At 44.0% G+C, this 20,756-nt stretch overlaps 2 protein-coding genes and 1 pseudogene across 23 annotated transcripts in view; 1 reads left to right on the forward strand and 2 right to left on the reverse strand.

Moving 5' to 3' along the window:
• The window catches only part of STK38 (serine/threonine kinase 38), a 55,389-nt gene extending 51,104 nt beyond the window's left edge, over window positions 1-4,285 (forward strand). For all 13 annotated transcript variants that reach the window (XR_012433845.1, XR_012433844.1, XR_012433843.1 and 10 more), the window contains 3 exons: window positions 277-372; window positions 1,355-1,449; window positions 2,258-4,285. Coding sequence is in view for 10 of the 13 variants with exons in the window: in XM_074038226.1 (XP_073894327.1) it covers window positions 277-372; window positions 1,355-1,449; window positions 2,258-2,388 (322 nt within the window). In the remaining 3 variants the exon portion in view is untranslated. The remainder of the gene's footprint in view (window positions 1-276; window positions 373-1,354; window positions 1,450-2,257) is intronic.
• Window positions 4,230-4,365, reverse strand: LOC123573290 (U2 spliceosomal RNA; annotated as a pseudogene).
• A 3,006-nt stretch (window positions 4,366-7,371) lies between these two features.
• The window catches only part of KCTD20 (potassium channel tetramerization domain containing 20), a 56,135-nt gene continuing 42,750 nt past the window's right edge, over window positions 7,372-20,756 (reverse strand). For 8 of the 10 annotated variants that reach the window (XM_074038232.1, XM_065544113.1, XM_074038230.1 and 5 more), the window contains 5 exons: window positions 19,357-19,459; window positions 18,872-18,992; window positions 16,862-17,059; window positions 13,977-14,087; window positions 7,372-11,404 (listed from right to left, as the gene is read on the reverse strand). In XM_074038232.1, coding sequence (XP_073894333.1) covers window positions 11,112-11,404; window positions 13,977-14,087; window positions 16,862-17,059; window positions 18,872-18,992; window positions 19,357-19,458 — 825 coding nt within the window. In that variant the 5' untranslated portion in view covers window position 19,459 and the 3' untranslated portion in view covers window positions 7,372-11,111. Of the gene's footprint in view, window positions 11,405-13,976; window positions 14,088-16,861; window positions 17,060-18,871; window positions 18,993-19,356; window positions 19,460-20,376; window positions 20,600-20,756 lie in introns of those variants that run through there. The other 2 variants (XM_065544115.2, XM_074038233.1) reach the window with 2 other exon arrangements.

A 20,756-nucleotide genomic window follows, 5' to 3' on the forward strand; every position in this document is an offset into this window, starting at 1 on the left:
TGAGCCCAGGAATTTGAGACTAGCCTGGACAACACAGCAAAACTCCACCTCTAAAAAAAAAAAAAATTGGCTGGGCATGGTGGAACCTGTGGTCCCAGCTACTTGGTAGGCTGAGATGGGAGGATCACTTGAGCCCAGGAAGTTGAAGCTGCAGTGAGCCTTGATTGTGCTACTGCACTCCAGCCTGGGTGACAGAGTGAGACCTTGTCTCAAAAAAAAAAAAGTTTTTCTGAAGAGACTGCTTGAGGTGTGCTGAAAGGCCTCTGTCTTTTCCAGATTCTGCTGTGAATGGGAACATAGAATTGGAGCTCCTGGAGTTGAGGAAATAAAAAGTAACTCTTTTTTTGAAGGCGTTGACTGGGAACATATCAGGTATATCCATATAAACACTTTCAGAATTATTTCAGAAAGTCTCTAGTTTACTTAATAATAATTTGGAAGGACCATCATTGGCAAGCCAAGTAAGGGAAGAGAGCTTCTTAGAGATTTAGGATCTTTTCCTGATTTTCATTCATGGTGATTGGGCGTTGAGTTTTTTGTCAGCCATGTGTCATGGAATATATTGAATCTAGCAGTTATTTACAAAGTGAAGTGAACTTTTGTTTTTTGTGGTGGAGGGAGCATCTAGGAAGTGTATTACCCTTTACCTAGAACTCAGCAGCCTCTTAGGGCCCGCCAGCGGGCCTGTTCCTGCCCACAGGGTGGAAGGTATCACTGAAACATAGAGAAGGGAGAAAGGAGTGGAGGAAAGATTGGAGGGGTGAAAGTGGAGAGGGAAAGGGGAGAGTAAAAATTTTTATGGTGGGGGTCGTAGACTATGGCCAATAGCCATGAGAGCCTAGACCACCTGCTGTAGTCCAGACCTTCTCATTCAGCAGTCATTGGTTATTAAATAGAAGGTGAAGAAGTTTTCATTTATTTATAATTGTGTTCTGATGTGCTGCTTGTAATTTTTTACCTTTGCCACTTTTTTAGCTATCCTACTCGTTGGCACCTCCAGTAGAAGAAGGGCAGAGCCCTACACAAGGGGACATTTAGAGGCTCAGTTTCCCTTTTTAGTAGACAGGACAGGCCATTGGGGGAGTTGCACTAACTTCAGGTTTTAGTTATTCTTGTCTTTTTTCTAGCTATGAATGATTGAGTTTTTTTTTTTTTAATCATAATTTACTTTGTTTGGGTACAGTCAGTTGGCTTGGTTGGTCAGTTTTTGTAAGTTTTTCAGAGAAAATAAATGCTGCCTGCCAGTGAAGAGTCTTCTCATGTCAGACCAGGGGTCTTTTTTGGAGAAAGACTTGAGTGGTATGATCCATATGATTACTAACTTAGTAATTTTTGGCATGTGTATTCTTGGCAGAGAGAGACCTGCTGCAATATCTATTGAAATCAAAAGCATTGATGATACTTCAAACTTCGATGAGTTTCCAGAATCTGATATTCTTAAGCCAACAGGTAACACCACCAGCATTGTCTCCTGCTGCCTTATAAGCACATTATTTACCCCCAATTTTGGGATGATGTTTACAAGTCAGGGTAGTGAACATGGAGAGGAACTTCAGTTCTTCACGTTCTTTGTAAGTACTTTTCCAGTTCTAATGCTAGGTAGTGGTGAAACCTTGGTGAATGGAAAATGAATATCAGCTCCCATGTTTAGGCTGCTCAACTGGGTAAGTTACAAAAATCTGTTCCTTTGTTATTTACTGAGTGTTAGGTAATCTGAAATGACAGGAATGGGAAAATAAAACATTAAAAAATTTGTGAAGAAATACGAGATTTAAAGAACATGAGCAAGAAAATGTAGAAAATTCATAGCATGAGGCCAGGCACGGTGGCTCACGCCTGAAATCCCAGCACTTTGGGAGGCCGAGGTGGGCAGATCATGAGGTCAAGAGATTGAGACCATCCTGGCCAATGTGCTGAAACCTCATCTCTACTAAAAATACAAAAATTAGCTGGGTGTGGTGGTGCATGCCTGTAGTACCAGCTTCTCGAAAGGCTGAGGCAGGAGAATTGCTTGAACCCAGGAGGCAGAAGTTACAGTGAGCCGAGATCGTGCCACTGCACTCCAGCCTGGCAACAGAGCGAGACTCTGTCTCAAAAACAAAAACAAACAAACAAACAAAAAAGAATATTCATAGAGTGAAAAATAAGCTTTGCCAAATAGAAACTGGTATGTTCTTCAGAGTGCCGTCTTCAGCACCATGAGTAGTCCTTTGGAGGTAAAGCAGTGAATCAACTCTCACATCTGTTTCTTTCCCAGTGGCCACAAGTAATCACCCTGAGACTGACTACAAGAACAAAGACTGGGTCTTCATCAATTACACGTACAAGCGCTTTGAGGGCCTGACTGCAAGGGGGGCAATACCTTCCTACATGAAAGCAGCAAAATAATTCTCTTGCCATGGAATCCTACATGGAACAGAGTTCTTTGTGCAACATCATGCTTTTCCTCCCACACTCTTGAAGAGCTTCCAAGAAGTTGATGGAACCCACCAGTATGTCATAGTAAAGTCTCCTGAAATGTGATAGTAAGAGGATTTCTTCCATAATGCATCTGAAAAACTGTAAACAAAGACAACCATTTCTACTGCATCGGCCATAAACAGCTATCCTGCTTCTTCCGAAGCATCATGAGCCAATTTGGTAGGTGTTTTAAAAACAACTTGAGTTTTCCTAAGTTCATCAGAATGAAGGGGAAAAACAGCCATCATCCAACATTATTGAGATTGTCTTGTATAGTCATCGAATATCAGCCAATTCCTGTGATTTTGTGACACGCTATCTGCCAAGCCCACCAAGTATTTCCTTTATAGCTGAAAGTTCCATAGTACTAAGGAAATAAAGCAATAAAGACAGTCTCAGCAGCCAGGATTCTGGCTGAAGGAAATGATCCACCACCCTGAGGGTGGTGATGGTAGTTTCTACCCATACCTCAGCCTCAGGCAAGTGGCTTATAGCCTCCATTCATGGTGCACTTTATTATATGGTACTAAGATAAAGACTGTCAATCCATTGATTTATCTCCTCCCTGTCCCCATCTAAAATATCCATGCTGCTTTTCTGAGTGTTGATGGGGGTTACCAGCTTGATCCATTGTTGCTCTTAGAAGGCCCAGAAAGTCTTTGGGCATTGCCAAGGAATCCCGGATTATGTGGAAAACCCTCACTTTCTCTTCACGGCTGTACCAGAAAATCCCTAAGACAGATGTTGCTGTGGACCAGCAATACCTGCAAGTGCTGCCAACGGGAACTCAGTTTATTCCTGGGAACTTAACAAGGAGAGCCCAGGCCTAGGCAGGAGGCCTGGAACCCTCTTGGCTAAGGTGCTTTTCCTGTTCCTGCAAGGTCTCCAGAACCTCTTTGGAAATGGTGAAGGAACCAGCCCAATAGAAGTAGAGCCTGCTGACAAGTCTTTGTAAAGTTCACTCCTCAGTCCTTGGCACAACCATGTTTTGTCTTCTCTCTTGGTATTTCTTCTCTCTCAACTTTAAGTAGCCATTTTGCCTTGGAATCATGATTACAATTTTTTCCTTTGCAGATGCCTTCCTGGGGGATACTCTTCCCCACCCTAAAGGGTCGCCTGCAACTTAGGCGGATTGGGTCTCTCTGCTGTGTCGTTCTCTCATGAGAGACCCTCTGAATTGTATAGCACAAAGTGCCTTCTGTTTCGCAGCTGCCACCACCTTTAGAGGAATTTTGTCAGAAAAATGTGGAGGCTCCATATTAATGCATTATTTTTTAAAACGTTTTGATAACTCTTAAAGCATCATTTGCACCTGTGTGGGAACTTTGCCTGCTGCAGAGCATCGTGGCCGAGCTGCAGCTGGGAGCCTGCTTTCTGCCAGTAATGAGGTTGTGAAGATCAGTTTTGAAAGGAAAGTATGTCCTAGCTTAGCCATTCAGAAGAGAAAAATGGAATATCAGAGTTACGGTTGTCAGTGAAACTGCTTTGGGTTTTAACCTCTTAGAGGAAGAAAAAAGGTTAGGGAAGTCTCAACTCTGGATGAAGGTGATTTGTTTGCCTCTCAGTCTTTCATTCATAGCCTGCTAGTGGAAAGGAAGTAAATGAGATTCTTTTGTGTAACTTTGTAGTCTCTTTGTATTACCAAATAATTGGGGTGTTGACTCCTGTGTGTTTTGCAAGAATGTTTGGTAAGCCTGGGTAAAGAGAAGTAACTGCAGTGTTGGGAGAGTCTTTGTGTGGGGGAGTGGCAGGGGATGATTTGTTTTAGGGGAAAATGCCCACATTTTAACTTTTAAACTTATGAATAAACTGTGTGAAAACAGTAGTGGAAATATGTGATGTGATTTATTAAACTGATAAGAACAGATACTGCATTTGATCTTAGCAAAAAGGCCAAGAAGGGATTGTGATGTGATTTAAAGCAAATAGTGGCATATAACTTAGAGGCAGAGTGCTGGTGGCTGCTTTTAACTAACCCCTTTGTCCACAAACCATTAGAACGCCTAATTTCAAGTGTTAATTTCAAAACTGTATCACCATCTTCATGCAAAGTGCTTTTCCATCTCAGGGAAGCTGGGACTGACTTTTGTTCTTAGGGAGCTAGTCTCCTGAATCACTGTGCATATGAAGAGACTTCTCTTCCCCCGACTGCATGTGCTGCTTCCACCCATCTCAGTGTTGCAGGGCAGTGGGCCCTCCCCTCACAGTAAGGCCAAGGGCACATCCTGACAAAAGTGCTGTCATCTGGTGGACCTTTTGTACAGCCCTTTACAGCCTAGCCCCATTTTTTCCCAGCCTGGAGTCAACCAGGAATCTCATGAGCTCATAAGATGGAAATGTTGGCCAGGTGCAGTGGCTCATATCTGTAATCCTAGGACTTTGGGAGGCCGAGGCAGGGGGATCACAAGGTCAGAAAACCGAGACCATCCTGGCTAACACAGTGAAATCCCGGCTCTACTAAAAATACAAAAATTAGCTGGGCATGGTGGCACGAGCCTGTAGTCTCAGCTACTCAGGAGGCTGAGGCAGGAGAATCGCTTGAACCCAGGAGGCAGAGGTTGCAGTGAGCTGAGATCGTGTCATTGCACTCCAGCCTGGGCGACAGAGCGGGACTCCGTCTCAAAAAGAAAAAAAAAGGAATTGTTCAGCACTGTGTCCATCAGAGCAGGGTTCTGTCTCTGAGATGTTGTGTACTGAAGGAGTCCCATATGCCCCACTTATTAGCCCCTTTCTGGGTAGGGAAAAGCACCTCAAGGAGTCAAGAAGGGAGGGGCAAAGACCAACTAAGAGTAGAAACTGCAGGCAGAGAAAGCTAAATGCAGCCAAAATGGGTAATGTCTTTCTAAGGCTTATGAATCCTAAGAAACATGTTGGGCAACACTGGCTCAGTGTTGATCCTGTTCACAGAAATTGTTTCCTACTCTCATTGGGGGAGTGAGAAAATAATATGTAACTATTGCATACTAAAATGAAACCAAAATCATATCATTCGGTCTCCCAGTTCAGGAGTGCATCACCATTTTCTTCAGTACCTGTTTTTCTTTTTAGTTGGCTTGGTTGATTGGCATTTATTTCATACTCCCCTCCCCTGCATCTCAATTACTCTGGCTGCTTTTCTGAGTGTTGATGGGTGGTTACCAGCTTGATCCATTGTTGCTCTTAGAATTACTTTCAAAGGGCTGGGTATGACGGCTCACGCTTTAATCCCAGCACTTTGGGAGGCTGAAGTGAGTGGATCGCTTGAGCCTAGTTCAAGACCAACCTGGGCAACATGGCGAAACCCTGCTTCTACCAAAAATACAAAAAATTAGTGTGGTGGCACGTGTCTGTGGTCCCAGCTGCTCAGGAGTCTGAGGTGGGAGAATCACTTGAGCCTGGGAGGTGGAGGTTGCAATGAGCTGAGATCGTGCCATCATTGCACTCCAGCCTGGGTGACAGAGTGAGACTGTCTCAAAAAAAACAAAAGGTCAGAAGTAAGATTCACATGAGTTGCTTCAGGATTAATACTCAGATTCTGCAAAACAGATTGCCAATTTGAAAACTCATCTATACGGCCTAATAGGAGTTCCCCTCTGCCATCAGTGGGTAATGCTCTTTGTCAGACTTACTTCCTTGGAAAGCACTTTTTTAGATCGCCTTGTCCTGGTTCTCCTTGGCTTCTGTGTAACCCAAGTGGTGTTTTTAATTGAATTCAGAAGGATTCAGTGAATGATATTTTCATTTCCTACAGAGCATATTTCTCTGGAATGATCCATCAAAGCCAACACTGACAAAAACGGCCTCCGTGATGCTTTTTCACGCACATTTTCAGAGATAAGACACCTTGCCCAAGCAACATTCAAGCGTCTGTGACTCACAGAGCTCAGTTCCAGGCAGTCTGGTGAGGCAACAGGGAGCTCACTGTGGTTCCGAATTGCAGATCAGTTTGAAAGAATTCCTACCAAGTGGCTTAATGGAATGTAGCATCACCTTATTTACATTAGTGTTGATGTGACTGTGATGACAAGCCAACCCAGAGTTATGAGTAGCTTAGTGAAGCATCCCAGAGATGTTTTTATTTAGGCAGCAGTGATTTGGCAGAAGGAAAACAAGTAAGCAGTCCAGGGTTTTGTAGGCTGGTCGTTACGCTCCTGTTGTGGTGGAGGCATGGATCTATGAATAGGTATTACTTTTGTGAAGAGCATAAGGAACACTCTGCAGTCACTTTTGTTTCTCACTTCCCCACTTTAATCCATGCTTGTCTGGTCTCTGCCCCATGTGTGAAATGTTAGTATTAATTATCTGCTGTGTAAAACATGCTTGTATTTGTTATCACTCCTCTAGTCACTGGTGTTCTGCCATATCCATTGGGTTCCCTTCAGTCCTCATCTTGATCTGCTGCATTCATACTGTTAACCTTTAAAACAAACAAACTCTCCTTCCATCTCCCTGACTTCCTTACTAGTTCCACAACACTTAAATGTTGGTGCTGGTGCCTTTGCCCTCTTCAGTCGTGTGATCTCTTGATCTCCATACTGTGGCTTCAACTACCACCTTGGCAGGGAAGTCCTCAAAGACCCACCTACTTTTTTTGTTTTTTTTAAGACGGAGTCTCACTCTGTCACCCAGGCTGGAGTGCAGTGGCATAATCTCGGCCCACTGCAGCCTCCACCTCACAGGTTCAAGTGATTCTTCTGCCTCAGCCTCCCCAGTACTTGGGACTACAGGCACGTGCCACTACGCCTGGCTAATTTTTGTATTTTTAGGAGAGAGAGGGTTTTGCCACCTTGGCCAGGCTGGTCTCGAACTCCTGACCTCAAGTGATCCACCTGTCTGGCCTCCCAAAGTGCTGGGATTACAGGCATGAGCCACCGCGCCCAGCCCAAATCTTTATTTCTAATTTTACTTTCTGCTAAAAAAAAAGACAGACACTCAAATGATAGTATTTTATTATAGAAAAAGCATCCCAAATACAGGATTTCGTAAACACTGGTAGGTGAACAAGTGCAATTTTAAAAGTAAATACAAAGTAAAGAGGCAAAACCTACAAGCATTTTGCCTTCAGAAGAAAATGTAATGTTCTCCTGCACTAGTGATCCCACCCAGAACACAAATATGGCTCCGTCTCCCATGAAGGCATCAGATTTGCTTTCTGAGCTCAGTATACCCATTTCAACAATTGCAAAGTGATGGCAAGAAGTGGCATTGAATACATTACTACAAACCTTTGACTTAAAATGTTGAGACAGGGTCTTGCTCTGCCATCCAGGCTGGAGTGCAGTGGCGTCATCATATCTCACTGCAGCCTCATCCTCCTGAGCTCAAGAGTCATCCTGCCTCAGCCTCTTGAGTAGCTGGGACTACAGGTATGCACTACCATGTCCATGCCTGGCTATTTTTTTATTTTTTATGTTGCCCAGGCCAGTCTCAAACTCCTGACCTCAAGTGATCCTCCCACCTTGGCCTCCCAAAGTGCTGGGATTACCGGCATGAGCCACTGCACCCAGCCAAAACCTTTTTTTTCTTTCTTTCTTTTTTGAGACAGAGTCTTGCTCTGTTGCCCAGGCTGGAGTGCAGTGGCACGATCTTGGCTCGCTGCAACCTCCACCTCCCAGGTTCAAGCAATTCTCCTGCCTCAGCCTCCCAAGTAGCTGGGACTACAGGCGCTCGCCACCACACCCAGCTGATTTTTTTTGTATTTTTAGTAGACACGGGGTTTCACTGTGTTGGCCAGGCTGGTCTCAAACTCCTGACCTTAGGTGATTTGCCGGCCTTGGCCTCCCAAAGTGCTGGGATTACAGGCGTGAGCCACCATGCCTGGCCAAAAACCCTTGCTTTTTAACTTCAGAACACTTAAATGTTAACAATACATTATAAGCCTTTCCAGGGCCTAGGGGAAACCATTAAATGATCTGACTCACTTTAACACTGTCATCTTGCCCGCCCTCCAACTCCTCAGTGGCAAATGTTTCCTCATCGAAACAGCATGGTATGATGCAGATGCAAACTCAAGATTCTAAACTTCAGATTCGGGTTAATCTCGGCTTGCCGATTACTCTGGCTAAAACCATTTTCTTATGAAAATGTTTCTCTGTCAACAGCCTGGCTTGCTTATTTAGGCACTTAGAAGAAAACACCAAACCCAAGTTCCACCTTTTTACGATTACAAATGCCTCTTACCCATCTGGCCAGTAACCAACTATGAAGGGGGTGACTTCAACCCAGCCCTTGTTTCTGTGAGGACTGAGAGGTCCTGCTTTTGCAGAATGGCCTGCCCCTGGGAATGGAGCAGGCTTGGGTGAGCTCCAGGTGGAGGGTGATGGGTGGGGCATAGACATAAATCTTCCTCTCCACCAGAAGGAACCTGTGATCCCAACTTTTCCTTCAGTCACCACCACCTCGTGACACTAGAAAGCCTACCATCAAAGATTTCCAGCTTACTGAAACCCCACAGGTTGGGGTTAAATGCATGTTAACCTAACTTGGGGGAAAAAAGACCTCAATCTGGAAAGCCTGAGCAAAGTAAAGGGTTACACAGAACAGTGTCAAGTATATGCCATACTTCATACCTGGTATTTTCCCTAAGCAAGAACTAATTAGTTTTCATTTTTAAGTGTTAGTTGTGGCATGTTTACACTTAAATGTTAACAATACCTAAGCTGTGAAACAGAAGTTATACATACTTATTATGGAATATACAAACACTAGGTAATTCAAATTTCCTTTGTAATGGCATGGAAGTCTACTGAGAAGCAGAAAGGAAGCACCATTTAACAATTATCTGGGCTAGTCAACTGGTAGTGGGTATAAATGTACTGGTAAGGTCAAGGCCAAACCTGACCTCAAATATGAGCCAATTAGTTTCATAGAAGTAAAATTACCTTCTAGCTACAAATAATCCTAACCCTTAATCCAGGCCATTGGCCTTGCAAATGGATGCCAATAGTCATCTGGTGGGGAATAGCTCAATTTAACCACTTACTACATCCTAGTGAAGAACAGAGTATTAATTTCCACAGTGATGCCAGTCATACGTAGAGAACATAAGAACACTTCTTCAGCCCTGGAAAGAGCTTTCAAATCTACCCGGCTTTTAACTTTGGATGATTATGACTAGGTCATTACATGGAATTGAGTAGCCTCTCCTACACAGGATGAGCATCCCAAATCCAAAAATCCAAAATCTGAAGTGCTCCAAAGTCTTTTTTTTTTTTTGAGTGCCGACATGATGTTCAAAAGCCTTTCAGATTTCGGGTACTTAACTGTTAGGTATTCCAAAATGTGAAACCTGAAACCTTTCTGGTCCCAAGCATTTTGGATAAGAGATACTCAACCTGTATTCCAGTCAGCTTCTACCACAAACTGGGAGATAATCCCAAAATACTTTTATCTGGCTCTGGACTCTAAATTTAGCGGTACTATTAATAGCCATGGAGAAGAGGAAGGAAGATGGTTCAGCACTGTGGGGGCTGAGAAGGGTGATCTGGGTGATCATGCACTGATAATAGAGCTGATAGATCAAATAAAATGACCGGGCTTAATTTCCATTCAACTCACCCTTCCTTTAGGGATGACATTGGTATAATTTTCTTACCCAATGTGTGAGCAGCTATTAGGCTATTTCAAGAACCAAAATACACTGATATCCAAAAATCCCATGGTATGAAAAGATAAGAGAAAAATCCTGCTAGGACAGCGACTGTGCAGATGATGCTTCCCACCCAGCTTCACTGCATACACCCCGTGCTGGCACTCTTACAAGTCTTTCTGTTGAGAAAGTGAGCAATTGTGAGCAATTTCTGTCCTCATCTTAAAAGCCTTTAAGCCATATCTAAGGTCTCCTAGCCACATCCACAGCAATGTGCTGCTCCAGAGTGTTAAGACCTATGGTTTCACACCAGATTCCAAGCCAGGATAACCCAATTGGCCTGATTTGGAGGTTCTTCTACTTGTGAGTTTCATTCCAAATGAATCATCCATTTGTTTTTAGACTCCAAAACCTTGAAGCTAAAAAGGTCTCATCAACATTATTATTCCATTATCCTTCCTGCCAAAGAATCTGTGGTTTTGAATTGTTTGCTGCGTTAATGAGAAGCAAATCTGAATTTAACCTCTTAGGAATTTCCTTTTGGACATTCTGAACGAGACCCTAGTTCTTTCCAGATGCAATTTGGGTGCAGAGGCCACCAAGAATGGCATCTTCATTAACCTCTAATGAGCATCCGATTGGTGCCTGTTTTTAAAAGTTAGAGATTGTCACCTTTTAAGTTTGGTCCCTTTGCTACTAAGCAATTTGCCTGGTATAAAACAAAACAAAAACAAAACCCAAGAACAGAGTATAAAGGATAAGGACTGCTTTGTTAAACACAAGGCAACAGTCTTGACTTCCTTTCCTGCTTTTGCCGTTACACAAAGACTCAGTGAACAGCACCAGACCCAAATTTTTCAAGTTATCAGGGATGCTGCAAAGATGGTAGCTAATTTGAGTACTTCTTCATCCCCTGCCAGAGGCACAGACTTACTGGAAAGGACACATGTTAATTATGGGAGAAAGGAAAAGGATAGGGGAGAAGCATGATTCCTACTCAGGGTGAGACAAATCATGAGGGAGGGCTGGCTGCAGGCATCTTAGGTGAGATGGGCTCCCACAAGGGGTAGACCCACAGCTGGCCCTAATCCTGAAAGTCGTTAGAAGCCATCTGAGAAAGTGGGGCATTTAGCCGGTCAAGTTCATCCACTTGGGGTGGGTGATGCATTAATATTTCATGGTCCTCCAAGACATCATCTCCAGCAGCTACCAGATTCGTGAGGGATTTGCTTCGAACACACTGGAAATCCACATGGCGACTCTTCCCTTCTTCCTTTTCCCATGACATCTGGATGAAGGGGCGTTGTACGTAATTATAGATGACTTCAGACCGGCCACCAGGCCTTCTCTTAATTTTTTCTTTACAGGTAGGGTAACCTGCAACGGAAAAAGGCCATTCTCATGACTAACACATTGTGCTCACTCTGCTGTCCATACTTTCTCCTTTGTAACCACATCAGTTTTCTCCCAAAATCACAGCACAGAAAATATGTGGGAAGTGACCAGTCCCTGCCCCATGCTCTCCCAGCCCCAGTCACTTACATGTTCACTTCCTTTTAGTCAGATAGTAGGTCTTGTCCCTAGAAGGAACTAATCTGAGAAGTAACAAGAATTCTATCCCTTCTAATGGAAAGGAGAGAAGCCTCTAACTAGTTCAGGAGCCTGTTGTTGCTGGCAACAATAACATAGAACAAAAATCCTGCCAAGGCATGGCTACCCTAGTCCTCTTAATTCTGTTGCTTAGAGGGCATACTGTATGAGAAATAGTTAAGGAAATGTGGAATGTTTAGCCTAAAGAAAAAACAAAGATGCTGCCTAAAATATGTGAAAGTCTATCACATGGAAATGGGAAAAATAGTCAGAGTAGCTTCAGAGGCTATTAACTAGAAGGCACGCAGGAGAGGGAGGCCGTTATGTATTAAATATGTATGGCATAATGTTCTAATGGTAAAACAGTTTGATGGGTGGTTCTGGGAAATGCACCCAACAGACAAGGGAAAGACCGAGTAGGAGGAGATTTAATAATCTCAAAAATGTCTTCCGGCCGGGCGCAGTGGCTCAAGCCTGTAATCCCAGCACTTTGGGAGGCCGAGACGGGCGGATCACGAGGTCAGGAGATCGAGACCATCCTGGCGAACATGGTGAAACCCCGTCTCTACTAAAAAAGACAAAAAACTAGCCGGGCGAGGTGGCGGGCGCCTGTAGTCCCAGCTACTCGGGAGGCTGAGGCAGGAGAATGGCGGGAACCCGGGAGGCGGAGCTTGCAGTGAGCTGAGATCTGGCCACTGCACTCCAGCTCAGGAGACAAAGCGAGACTCCGTCTCAAAAAAAAAAAAAAAAAAAAAGTCTTCCAAGGCTGGGCACTGTGGCTCACACCTGTAATTCTAGCACTTTGGGAGGGCAAGGCAGGAGGATCACTTGAGTCCAGGAGTTCAGAACCAGTCTAGGTCAGAGGGAGATCTCATCTCTTAGAAAAAAGGTTAAAAAAAATAATAATGGAGCACAGTGGTGCGTGCCTGTGGTCTCTGCTACACGGCAGGCTGAGGCAGGAGGACCAGTTGAGCCCAGGAAGGCAAGAATGCAGTAAGCCATGATTGTGTCACTGTACTCCAGTGTGAGCAGAAGTACTCCAGTGTGTCTCTTTAAAAAAAAAAAAAAAAAAAAGTCTTCCAACTTTATATTCAACTTAAGTCAGACACAATGAAGCTTTGACAGGTTCTGTGGGCAGAAATGAGGCCACAAGAGTAGCAAAGCACAAGAGTCAAACAAAGATCCACGTAGGAGGTCAGGCACGGTGGTTCACACTTGTAATCCCAGCACTTTGGGAGGCCGAGGTAGACGGATCACGAGACCAGAAGATCGAGACCATCCTGGCTAACATGTTGAAACCCCATCTCTGCTAAAAATACAAAAAAGTTAGCCAGGTGTGGTGGCGAGTGCCTGTAGTCCCAGCTACTCAGGAGGCTGAGGCAGAAGAATCGCGTGAATCAAGGAGGCAGAGCTTGCAGTGAGCCGAGATGGTGCCACTGCACTCCAACTGGGCGACAGAGTGAGACTCCATCTCAAAAAAAAAAACATCCACATAGGGGAGACCAGATGACTTTAGCACTCTCCAGGAATCAGTCTCTTGAGAGCCTTCCATGGGGACCACAGGCTGGGAGCCACTGCTCAAGATCATTCAAAGTAGTTCTGTTAATATATTCAGACATTCCTCAAAAGTATGGAATAATCTTTTTTTTTTTTTTTTTTTTTTTTAGACGAAGTTTAACTCTTGTTGCCTAGGCTGGAGTGCAATGGCACGATCTCAGCTCCCTGCAACCTTTGCCTCTCGAGTTCAAGTGATTCTCCTGCCTCAGCCTCCTGAGTAGCTGGGATTACAGGCATGTGCCACCATACAAAAATACAAGTTTTATATTTTTAGTAGAGACAGGGTTTCTCCATGTTGGTCAGGCTGGTCTCAAACTCTTGACCTCAAGTGATCCGCCTGCCTTGGCCTCCCAAAGTGCTGGGATTATAGGCATGAGAAACTGCGCCCGGCTAGAATAATCTTAAATTTTGAGTCCCCAAGTTATTTTTTCAGAAGGACCCTTCCAGATGCCAGAAACATCTTCACCAAGATTGGTGGCAGAACGACGCTCTCACCTGGTGAGCCCACAAACCCTGCTGTATCTCCCTACCACTGTCCTTTGCCCTCACTGCTCTTTATCCTGAAGTAGTAAACTCGAACTTGTTTTTGTGGCTGCTCTGAATCATTTTCAACTGGAGATAAAATGAAAAGAAAAATGACAAAAACAAAAACAGGAACCCTTCAAACTTGAGTAAGAATGTGGTTTTCATGTATGCCTATTTTCTAGGCCCTCTGGAGGCTAAATTTTGAGGACATAAGCTGTGGCCATAGACCCAACCTGAATATTAACTGGGATTTTTTTTTTTTTTTTTTTTTTTTTACCTTCAATTCCAATGCGAATGTTTTTCAGGCCCCGTTCCTTTAACACTGTTTTTGCAACATCCCTATTCTCAATATATTTGAAGAATCTGTACAGCTTGGAGCTATAAAGAACTGTAAAAGAAAAAATAGGGGTTAGCCATGGAGTAAAGACCTAAGAGGAAAGAGATAAGCTAACAGAATCAAACTAATGAAAGATATACTTGACCACTAATCCCAAATAATCCAGATGGATCAAAGATTAAATGTTAAATAATACATAAACCATAAGAGAAATTTTTATAGTCTCAGGGTGGGGACTTTCTGGGTACAACGTTAAACCTAGAAGTCATAAAAGCTGATGATTATAGAAATATAACATCTCTGCATAGCCTAAACCACCATTTACCAAAGCTAAAAAGACAACCGAATGAGAAAATATTTGCAACTCATAAAAGGCTAATTTCCTTAATTAGAAAGAGCCGCCACAAATAGAACTTTCACAAATCACTAAGTAAAAGGACTAACAATCTGATTTCATAATGTGGCAAAAGGCACAAACACCATTAACAAAAAAGGAAATTACAATGGCTCTTGAAAACCTAAAAAGATTTTGGCTGGGTGTGGTGGCTCACACCTGTAATCCCAGCACTTTGGGAGGCTGAGGCAGGCAGATCAGTTGAAGTCAGGAGTTGGAGACCAGCCTGGCCAACATGGTAAAACCCCGTCTCTACTAAAAATACAAAAATTAGGCATAGTGGTGGGTGTCTGTAATCCCAGCTACTTGGGAGGCTGAGGGTGGAGAAGCAATTGAACCCAGGAGGCGGGAAGTTGCAGTGAGCCGAGATCATGCCATTGCACTCCACCCTGGCCAAGAGAAGGGAGATACCATCTCAAAAAAAAAAAAAAAAATTTCAGCCTCACTCATGAAATAAAAAATGTAATTAAAACTCATGCCAATCATGAGATTCTGCGGTTTTTTACCTATTAAGAAAGTAGCAAAGATAAAAGTCTTAAAAACACTGTTTTGGGGCCAGGCACAGTGGCTCACGCCTGTAATCCCAACACTTTGGGTGGCAGATACGGGAAGATGGCTTGAGGCCAGGAGTTTGAGACTAGCCTAGGCAAGGCAACATAGACCCCATTTCTACACACACACACACAAAATTAGCCAGTCATGGTGGCACACACCTGCAGTCCAGGCTACTTGGAGGCTGAGGTGGGAGAATCACTTGAGACTAGGAGTTTGAGGCTGCGGTGAGCCATGGTTGCACCACTGCACTCCAGCCTGGGTGAAAGAGCAAGATTCTATCTGTAAAAAAATTTTTTCAAAAGCCACTGTTGGCCAGGCATGGTGGCTCACGCCTACAATCCTAGCACTTGAGAGGCTGAGGTGGGTGGATCACTTGAGGTCAGGAATTTGAGACCAGCCTGGCCAACATGGTGAAACCCTGTTTCTACTACTAATACAAAAATTAGCCAGGCGTGGTGGCACACACCTGTAGTCCCAGCTACTTGGGAGGCTGAGGCATAAGAATCACTTGAATCCAGGAGGCAGGACTCTGTCTCAAAAAAAAAAAAAAAAAAAAAAAAGCCACTGTTTTGGTGAGGGGGTGGGAAACAAACCTGTCATGTATTGTTTTGTGAGTGTAAATTGGTACAAATTTTATGGAGCATAATTTGGCAACATCTATCAAAATTATAAAGGTATAATTTTTTTTTTTTTTTTGAGATGGAGTCTTGCTCTGTCACTCAGGCTATAGTGCAGTGATGTGATCTCGGCTCACTGCAACATCCAACGTCCACCTCCTGGGTTCAAGTGATTCTCCTGCCTCTCAGCCTCCTGAGTAGCTGGGATTACAGGCATGAGCCACCACGCCCAGCTAATTTTTGTATTTTTAATAGAAACGGGGTTTCACTATATTGGCAAGGGTGGTCGTGAACTCCTGACCTCAAGCAATCCGCCCACCTCGGCCTCCCAAAGTGCTGGGATTACAGGCATAAGCCACTGCGCCTGGCCAATAGTTTAAATGTCCAGGAATGGCTGGTTAAATCAATTATGGCACATTTGTACAAGGGAATACTATAGAGCCACAGAAAAAGAATGTCGAAGATTTTTTTTTTAAGACGGAGTCTCACGCTGTCACCTAGGCTGGAGTGCAGTGGCGCGATCTCGGCTCACTGCAACCTCTGTCTCCCAGGTTCACCTGATTCTCCTGCCTCAGCCTCCTGAGTAGCTGGGACTACAGGCACACACCACCATGCCTGGCTAATTTTTTGTATTTTTAGTAGAGACAGGCTTTCATTATGTTGGCCAGACTGGTCTCGAACTCCTGACCTCGTGTTTCTCCCGCCTCAGCCTCCCAAAGTGCTGGGATTACAGGCGTGAGCCACCGTGCCCGGCCCATAATATCGAAGATTTTTGTTAACACATGGCACAGAAGAGCTGTATAATATGGTACATGAAAAAGGAGGAGAAAACAAGTAATTGGTTATCTATGTACATTGAATATACTTGGAAGCCTGTAAAAGAAATTGAGAAGCAAAACTGGATGGGGCAGGAGTGAGAGTAAGACTTTTTAGTGTATATCCTGTTATGTTTTTTGAATTCTGATTACCAATTCAAAAGGATTTAAAAATGAATTAAGAGAAGAATGACACCATCATTTAATGTGCTGCTTCAGTATCTTACACAGTATGAGACACCAGAGAAAGAGTGAATGGTGTAACAACATTCTCTGTGTTCCCCAGCATAAAGGCTAGCCCTGCATCACTAGGGATTTGTCATCCAGGTGAGTGTGCTCATCACAGGCTCAACATTGATATTCACAGTGGTTCTAGGATCAAGCTGCTACTCCAGGTAGCGAGTTTCTTGCTGAAAACATCTACACCATGCCAGAAGCTCCTACTTTGGGAATATTCCTCCCCCATTGGTGGAGGGTGGTCTTCATCCCAGTCCACAGAATCCTCATCCGTCAGCACAACAATGTGGCACTCTCGCTCTCCTTTCTTGGCACAGCCCACCATGATAGGCAAGATCAGCTCTTCGAGGTAGTGATCAAACTGCTTATGAGCACCGTCATTGGACAGTTCATGCAGTAAAGCACCTGCAGAGAGAAAATGTGGGTGAACATGCTTTCTGCCTAAATGCACATATTACTGGAGAGAAAAAGACTATGAGGGAATGGCTGTTATCATTGATGAGGTTCAGAGAAGTGGCACATTTAAAGGCAAAGAGATTGTTTCCTGCTCCAAGGTGATAATTAAGCTTTGTTAAGGTATGTCTCCTATTCTACCACTCTTCAATTTACTCATGTTTAGTAATCCTTGAGCATTCTGATCAGCTGGGGTTTTGTTGGACATACAAGGTCAGACCATAAATGTTCATTCTGTAAGAGATGAAATCATCATTTGTAGTACCTCTTCTGAAGATGGTTTGGATCCTGATTTCATGGAGTTAGAGTACCATAATAGAGGAATAATCTGAATTTTGGTGACACCAAAGGACTTACTCTAAATGTGTAATACACTCAGTAGAGAAATCACATGTACTTCATGCAACATGCAGGGAAATGTATCATGAAATTCAAAGAATAGTTATTTAAATAATTTCAGGAAGCCCAGGTAATAAGAGCATGGAATTTGCAGTCAGACAATCTGAGTTCTAATCCTAGCCTTAATGCCTAGAGCTCTGAACAAGCTGATTTCTTAAATGAGGTTATCACCCATCTTTCAGGATTGTTAAAGATTTAAGCAAGTCCATATCTATAAAGCACTTAGCAAACACTAAATTAATAATTATAGGCTGGGCGCAGTGGCTCATGCCTGTAACCTCAGCACTTTGGGAGGCCGAGGTGACAGATCATTTGAGGTCAGGAGTTCGAGACCAGGCTGGCCAACATGGTGTAAACCCTATCTCTACTAAAAATACAAAAATTAGCCAGGCATGGTGGCATGCACCTGTAATCCCAGCTGCTCTGGCAGAAGAACTGCTTGAATCCAGGAGGTGGAGGCTGCAGTGAGCTGAGATTGTGCCACTGCACTCCAGCCTGGGTGACAGAGTGAGACTCTGTCTCCAAAACAAAACAATAATAATAGCCAGGTGTGGTGGCATGTACCTGTAGTCCCAGCTACTCAGGAAGCTGAGGTGGGAGGACTGAGGCCAGGAGTTTGAGACCAGCCTGAGCAACATAGCAGCAAGACCCCATCTCAAATTTAAAAAAAAAAGGGGGGCAATATAATGATCAGGAGAACCTGGCCAATTTGTGCTATTTGACTTTATTAGTGAACTGTTCCTCATGTTGGACAATCAGTATCCTTGTTTGTTAGAGTTGAGACACCAAAGTCCCAAGAGGGAAGCTGTCAGCTTGGTCTCCCACTGGTCAAGCTCCATTTAGAAACTACTATCTGTTTTCCTTTGTCTGCTCCAGTTTCTCACAGTGCTTTGAATCAAGAGAGGAAAAGGGTTAGTCAGTATCACATCTCTGCCTCTGCAGAAGATTTTCAACCTACACGTGAAATTCCTTCTGTTTAATAATAGAAAATGTCAGCTGGGCTTGGTGGCTCACGCCTGTAATCCCAGCACTTTGGGAGGCCAAGGCGGGCAGCTCACCTGAGGTCAGGAGTTCAAAACCAGCCCGGCCAACATGGCGAAACCCTGACTCTACTAAAAATACAAAAATTAGCCAGGCGTGGTGGCAGGCGTGTGTAATCCCAGCTACTCGGGAGGCTGAGGCAGGGAGATTCCCTTGAACCCGGGAGGTGGAGGTTGCAGTGAGCTGAGATCACGCCACTGCACTCCAGCCTTGGCAACAGAGCGAGACTCTGTCTCAAAAACAACAACAAAAAAAATCAGTGACTTACAAGAAAACACAAAGTTCAGCTGGTTAAGTGCAGCTGGCAGCTGCTCCTGTACTTACTCAGATCTTGACATCGGATAGTGTTGAAATCAAAATTAATGCAGAGATAATCACATGTATCTCTAAGATCTGGGATAGAGATGCCATCAGGACAATTGATGATACCGGTTTTGTAATAGTCCTGTAAATAGATTAGGAAGAAAAAATGTAGGCAAAGAACAAGATGAAAAATTACTTCTTCATCCCTATGCATTCCTGGTTGTTAAAGCAATGAGCTACCGGAATTATCACCAAATTGGATGATTCATTAGATGGCAAAACAGCTCCTGGCTATCTTGACTTGTTTAATCAGAACTTGGTAACTGATAGAGCTCACACACAAACAAGCAAGGACTTAAAAGTTACAGGAACAGAAAACAAAGGGAGAAAGAAACAACTGGAAACCAGAGACCCTAAAGTCAATAACATAGTTGATGGAACTCTCAAGGCTATTGATCACACATGCCCCTGGGGAAGAGAATGTAACAAAAAAGGCTACCACACACCAGCACTGTGCGAAATACAGTTGCACTGATGCCTTCAGCAATCTCATACTCTCCCTTCTCATTGGGCCGAGTGAAGTTGTACTCTCTTCCTGGTCCAAACATCCTGAAAGATACCCAGGCAATAATGTTATCTTCTCCAGCATGATTCTTCACAGATGAGACTTCTCCTTTCTCCACCTCATTCTGGAAGACTCCATCCCACTCTCTCATGGTATAAATTAAAAACATAGCACTGGGACCCAATGCCTACAAGACAACTCAAGTCTTAGGAAACTCCCTTCAGACAGGAAAAGAAGGCAACTGCTTTAAGCATTTGTGTGCAAAGAAGAATGAAGGATCAAGTCCACAAAGTTCATCTGTAGTGAGTTTCTTTGGCAGTAAATGCAGTAAACAGCAACTGCAGAGGTGGCCCTTGGAAAATATCTGTGTTGAGATGGTGGCCTTTCATGCCCTCCCCACTGCCCAAGAACCTGCTTTTCTATACTGACAGCTCAGGAAGACAGCATCTAAGCTCCTTTTTATCCCTGTCTCCTCGTCTGTCAACACTGACCTATCTAATATGCCATTCATCAATATTTCTGAACTTTACTTTTCAACATCTCATCTTCTGTTAGATGCAGCTATGTTAATGCTTTCCTGGTATGTCTTAATAGTGGAGCTCTGGGGGAAAAATGGCCTTACTCAATACAAAGAATAACTAATGATGGGATTTTCAGATCGAGTAGAAGAGGGTAGGCATTAGGCTTATCAGCAGTTTACTGCATTTCAGAGAGACAGGCTTGCTGTTAGCATGAACTCAGAAGTCATGAGAGTACAGGGAGGAGAGCTTTTCTTATTCGCCTCTCCCCATCCTTCCTCCCTCTGTCAGATCCCCTGCAGTCTAAATGACCCCATGACTTCCACTCCTGCTGCACTTCTGTGTATGAGCTGTGGAATGGTTAGATAACACAAAGGATAGAGCGGGCAGCTGCTATCTTCAACCAGCCTAAGATTTGACTTCCCAATCAAATGGGGGCTTACTGCCATTTCCTTCCTTAAACTGCTGGGAAGTGTTGCTGTTCAGCTGTTCACAACTGTTGTCCTCCAGCCTGAACTGGCTGCTTTTCAAAGGTCTGAAAATGATTCCATTTCGGCCAGGCGTGGTGGCTCACGCCTGTAATCCCAGCACTTTGGGAGCCAAGGCAGGTGGATCACGAGGTCAGGAGACTGAGACCATCCTGGCTAGCATGGTGAAACCCCATCTCTACTAAAAAAAAAAAAATACAAAAAATTAGCCAGGCGAGGTGGTGGGCGCCTGTAGTCCCAGCTGTGCAGGAGGCTGAGGCAGGAGAATGGCGTGAACCCAGGAGACAGAGCTTGCAGTGAGCCGAGATTGTGCCACTGCACTCTAGCCTGGGTGA

Source organism: Macaca fascicularis, chromosome 4, assembly GCF_037993035.2.
Source record: "Macaca fascicularis isolate 582-1 chromosome 4, T2T-MFA8v1.1".
NCBI lineage: Eukaryota > Metazoa > Chordata > Mammalia > Primates > Cercopithecidae > Macaca > Macaca fascicularis.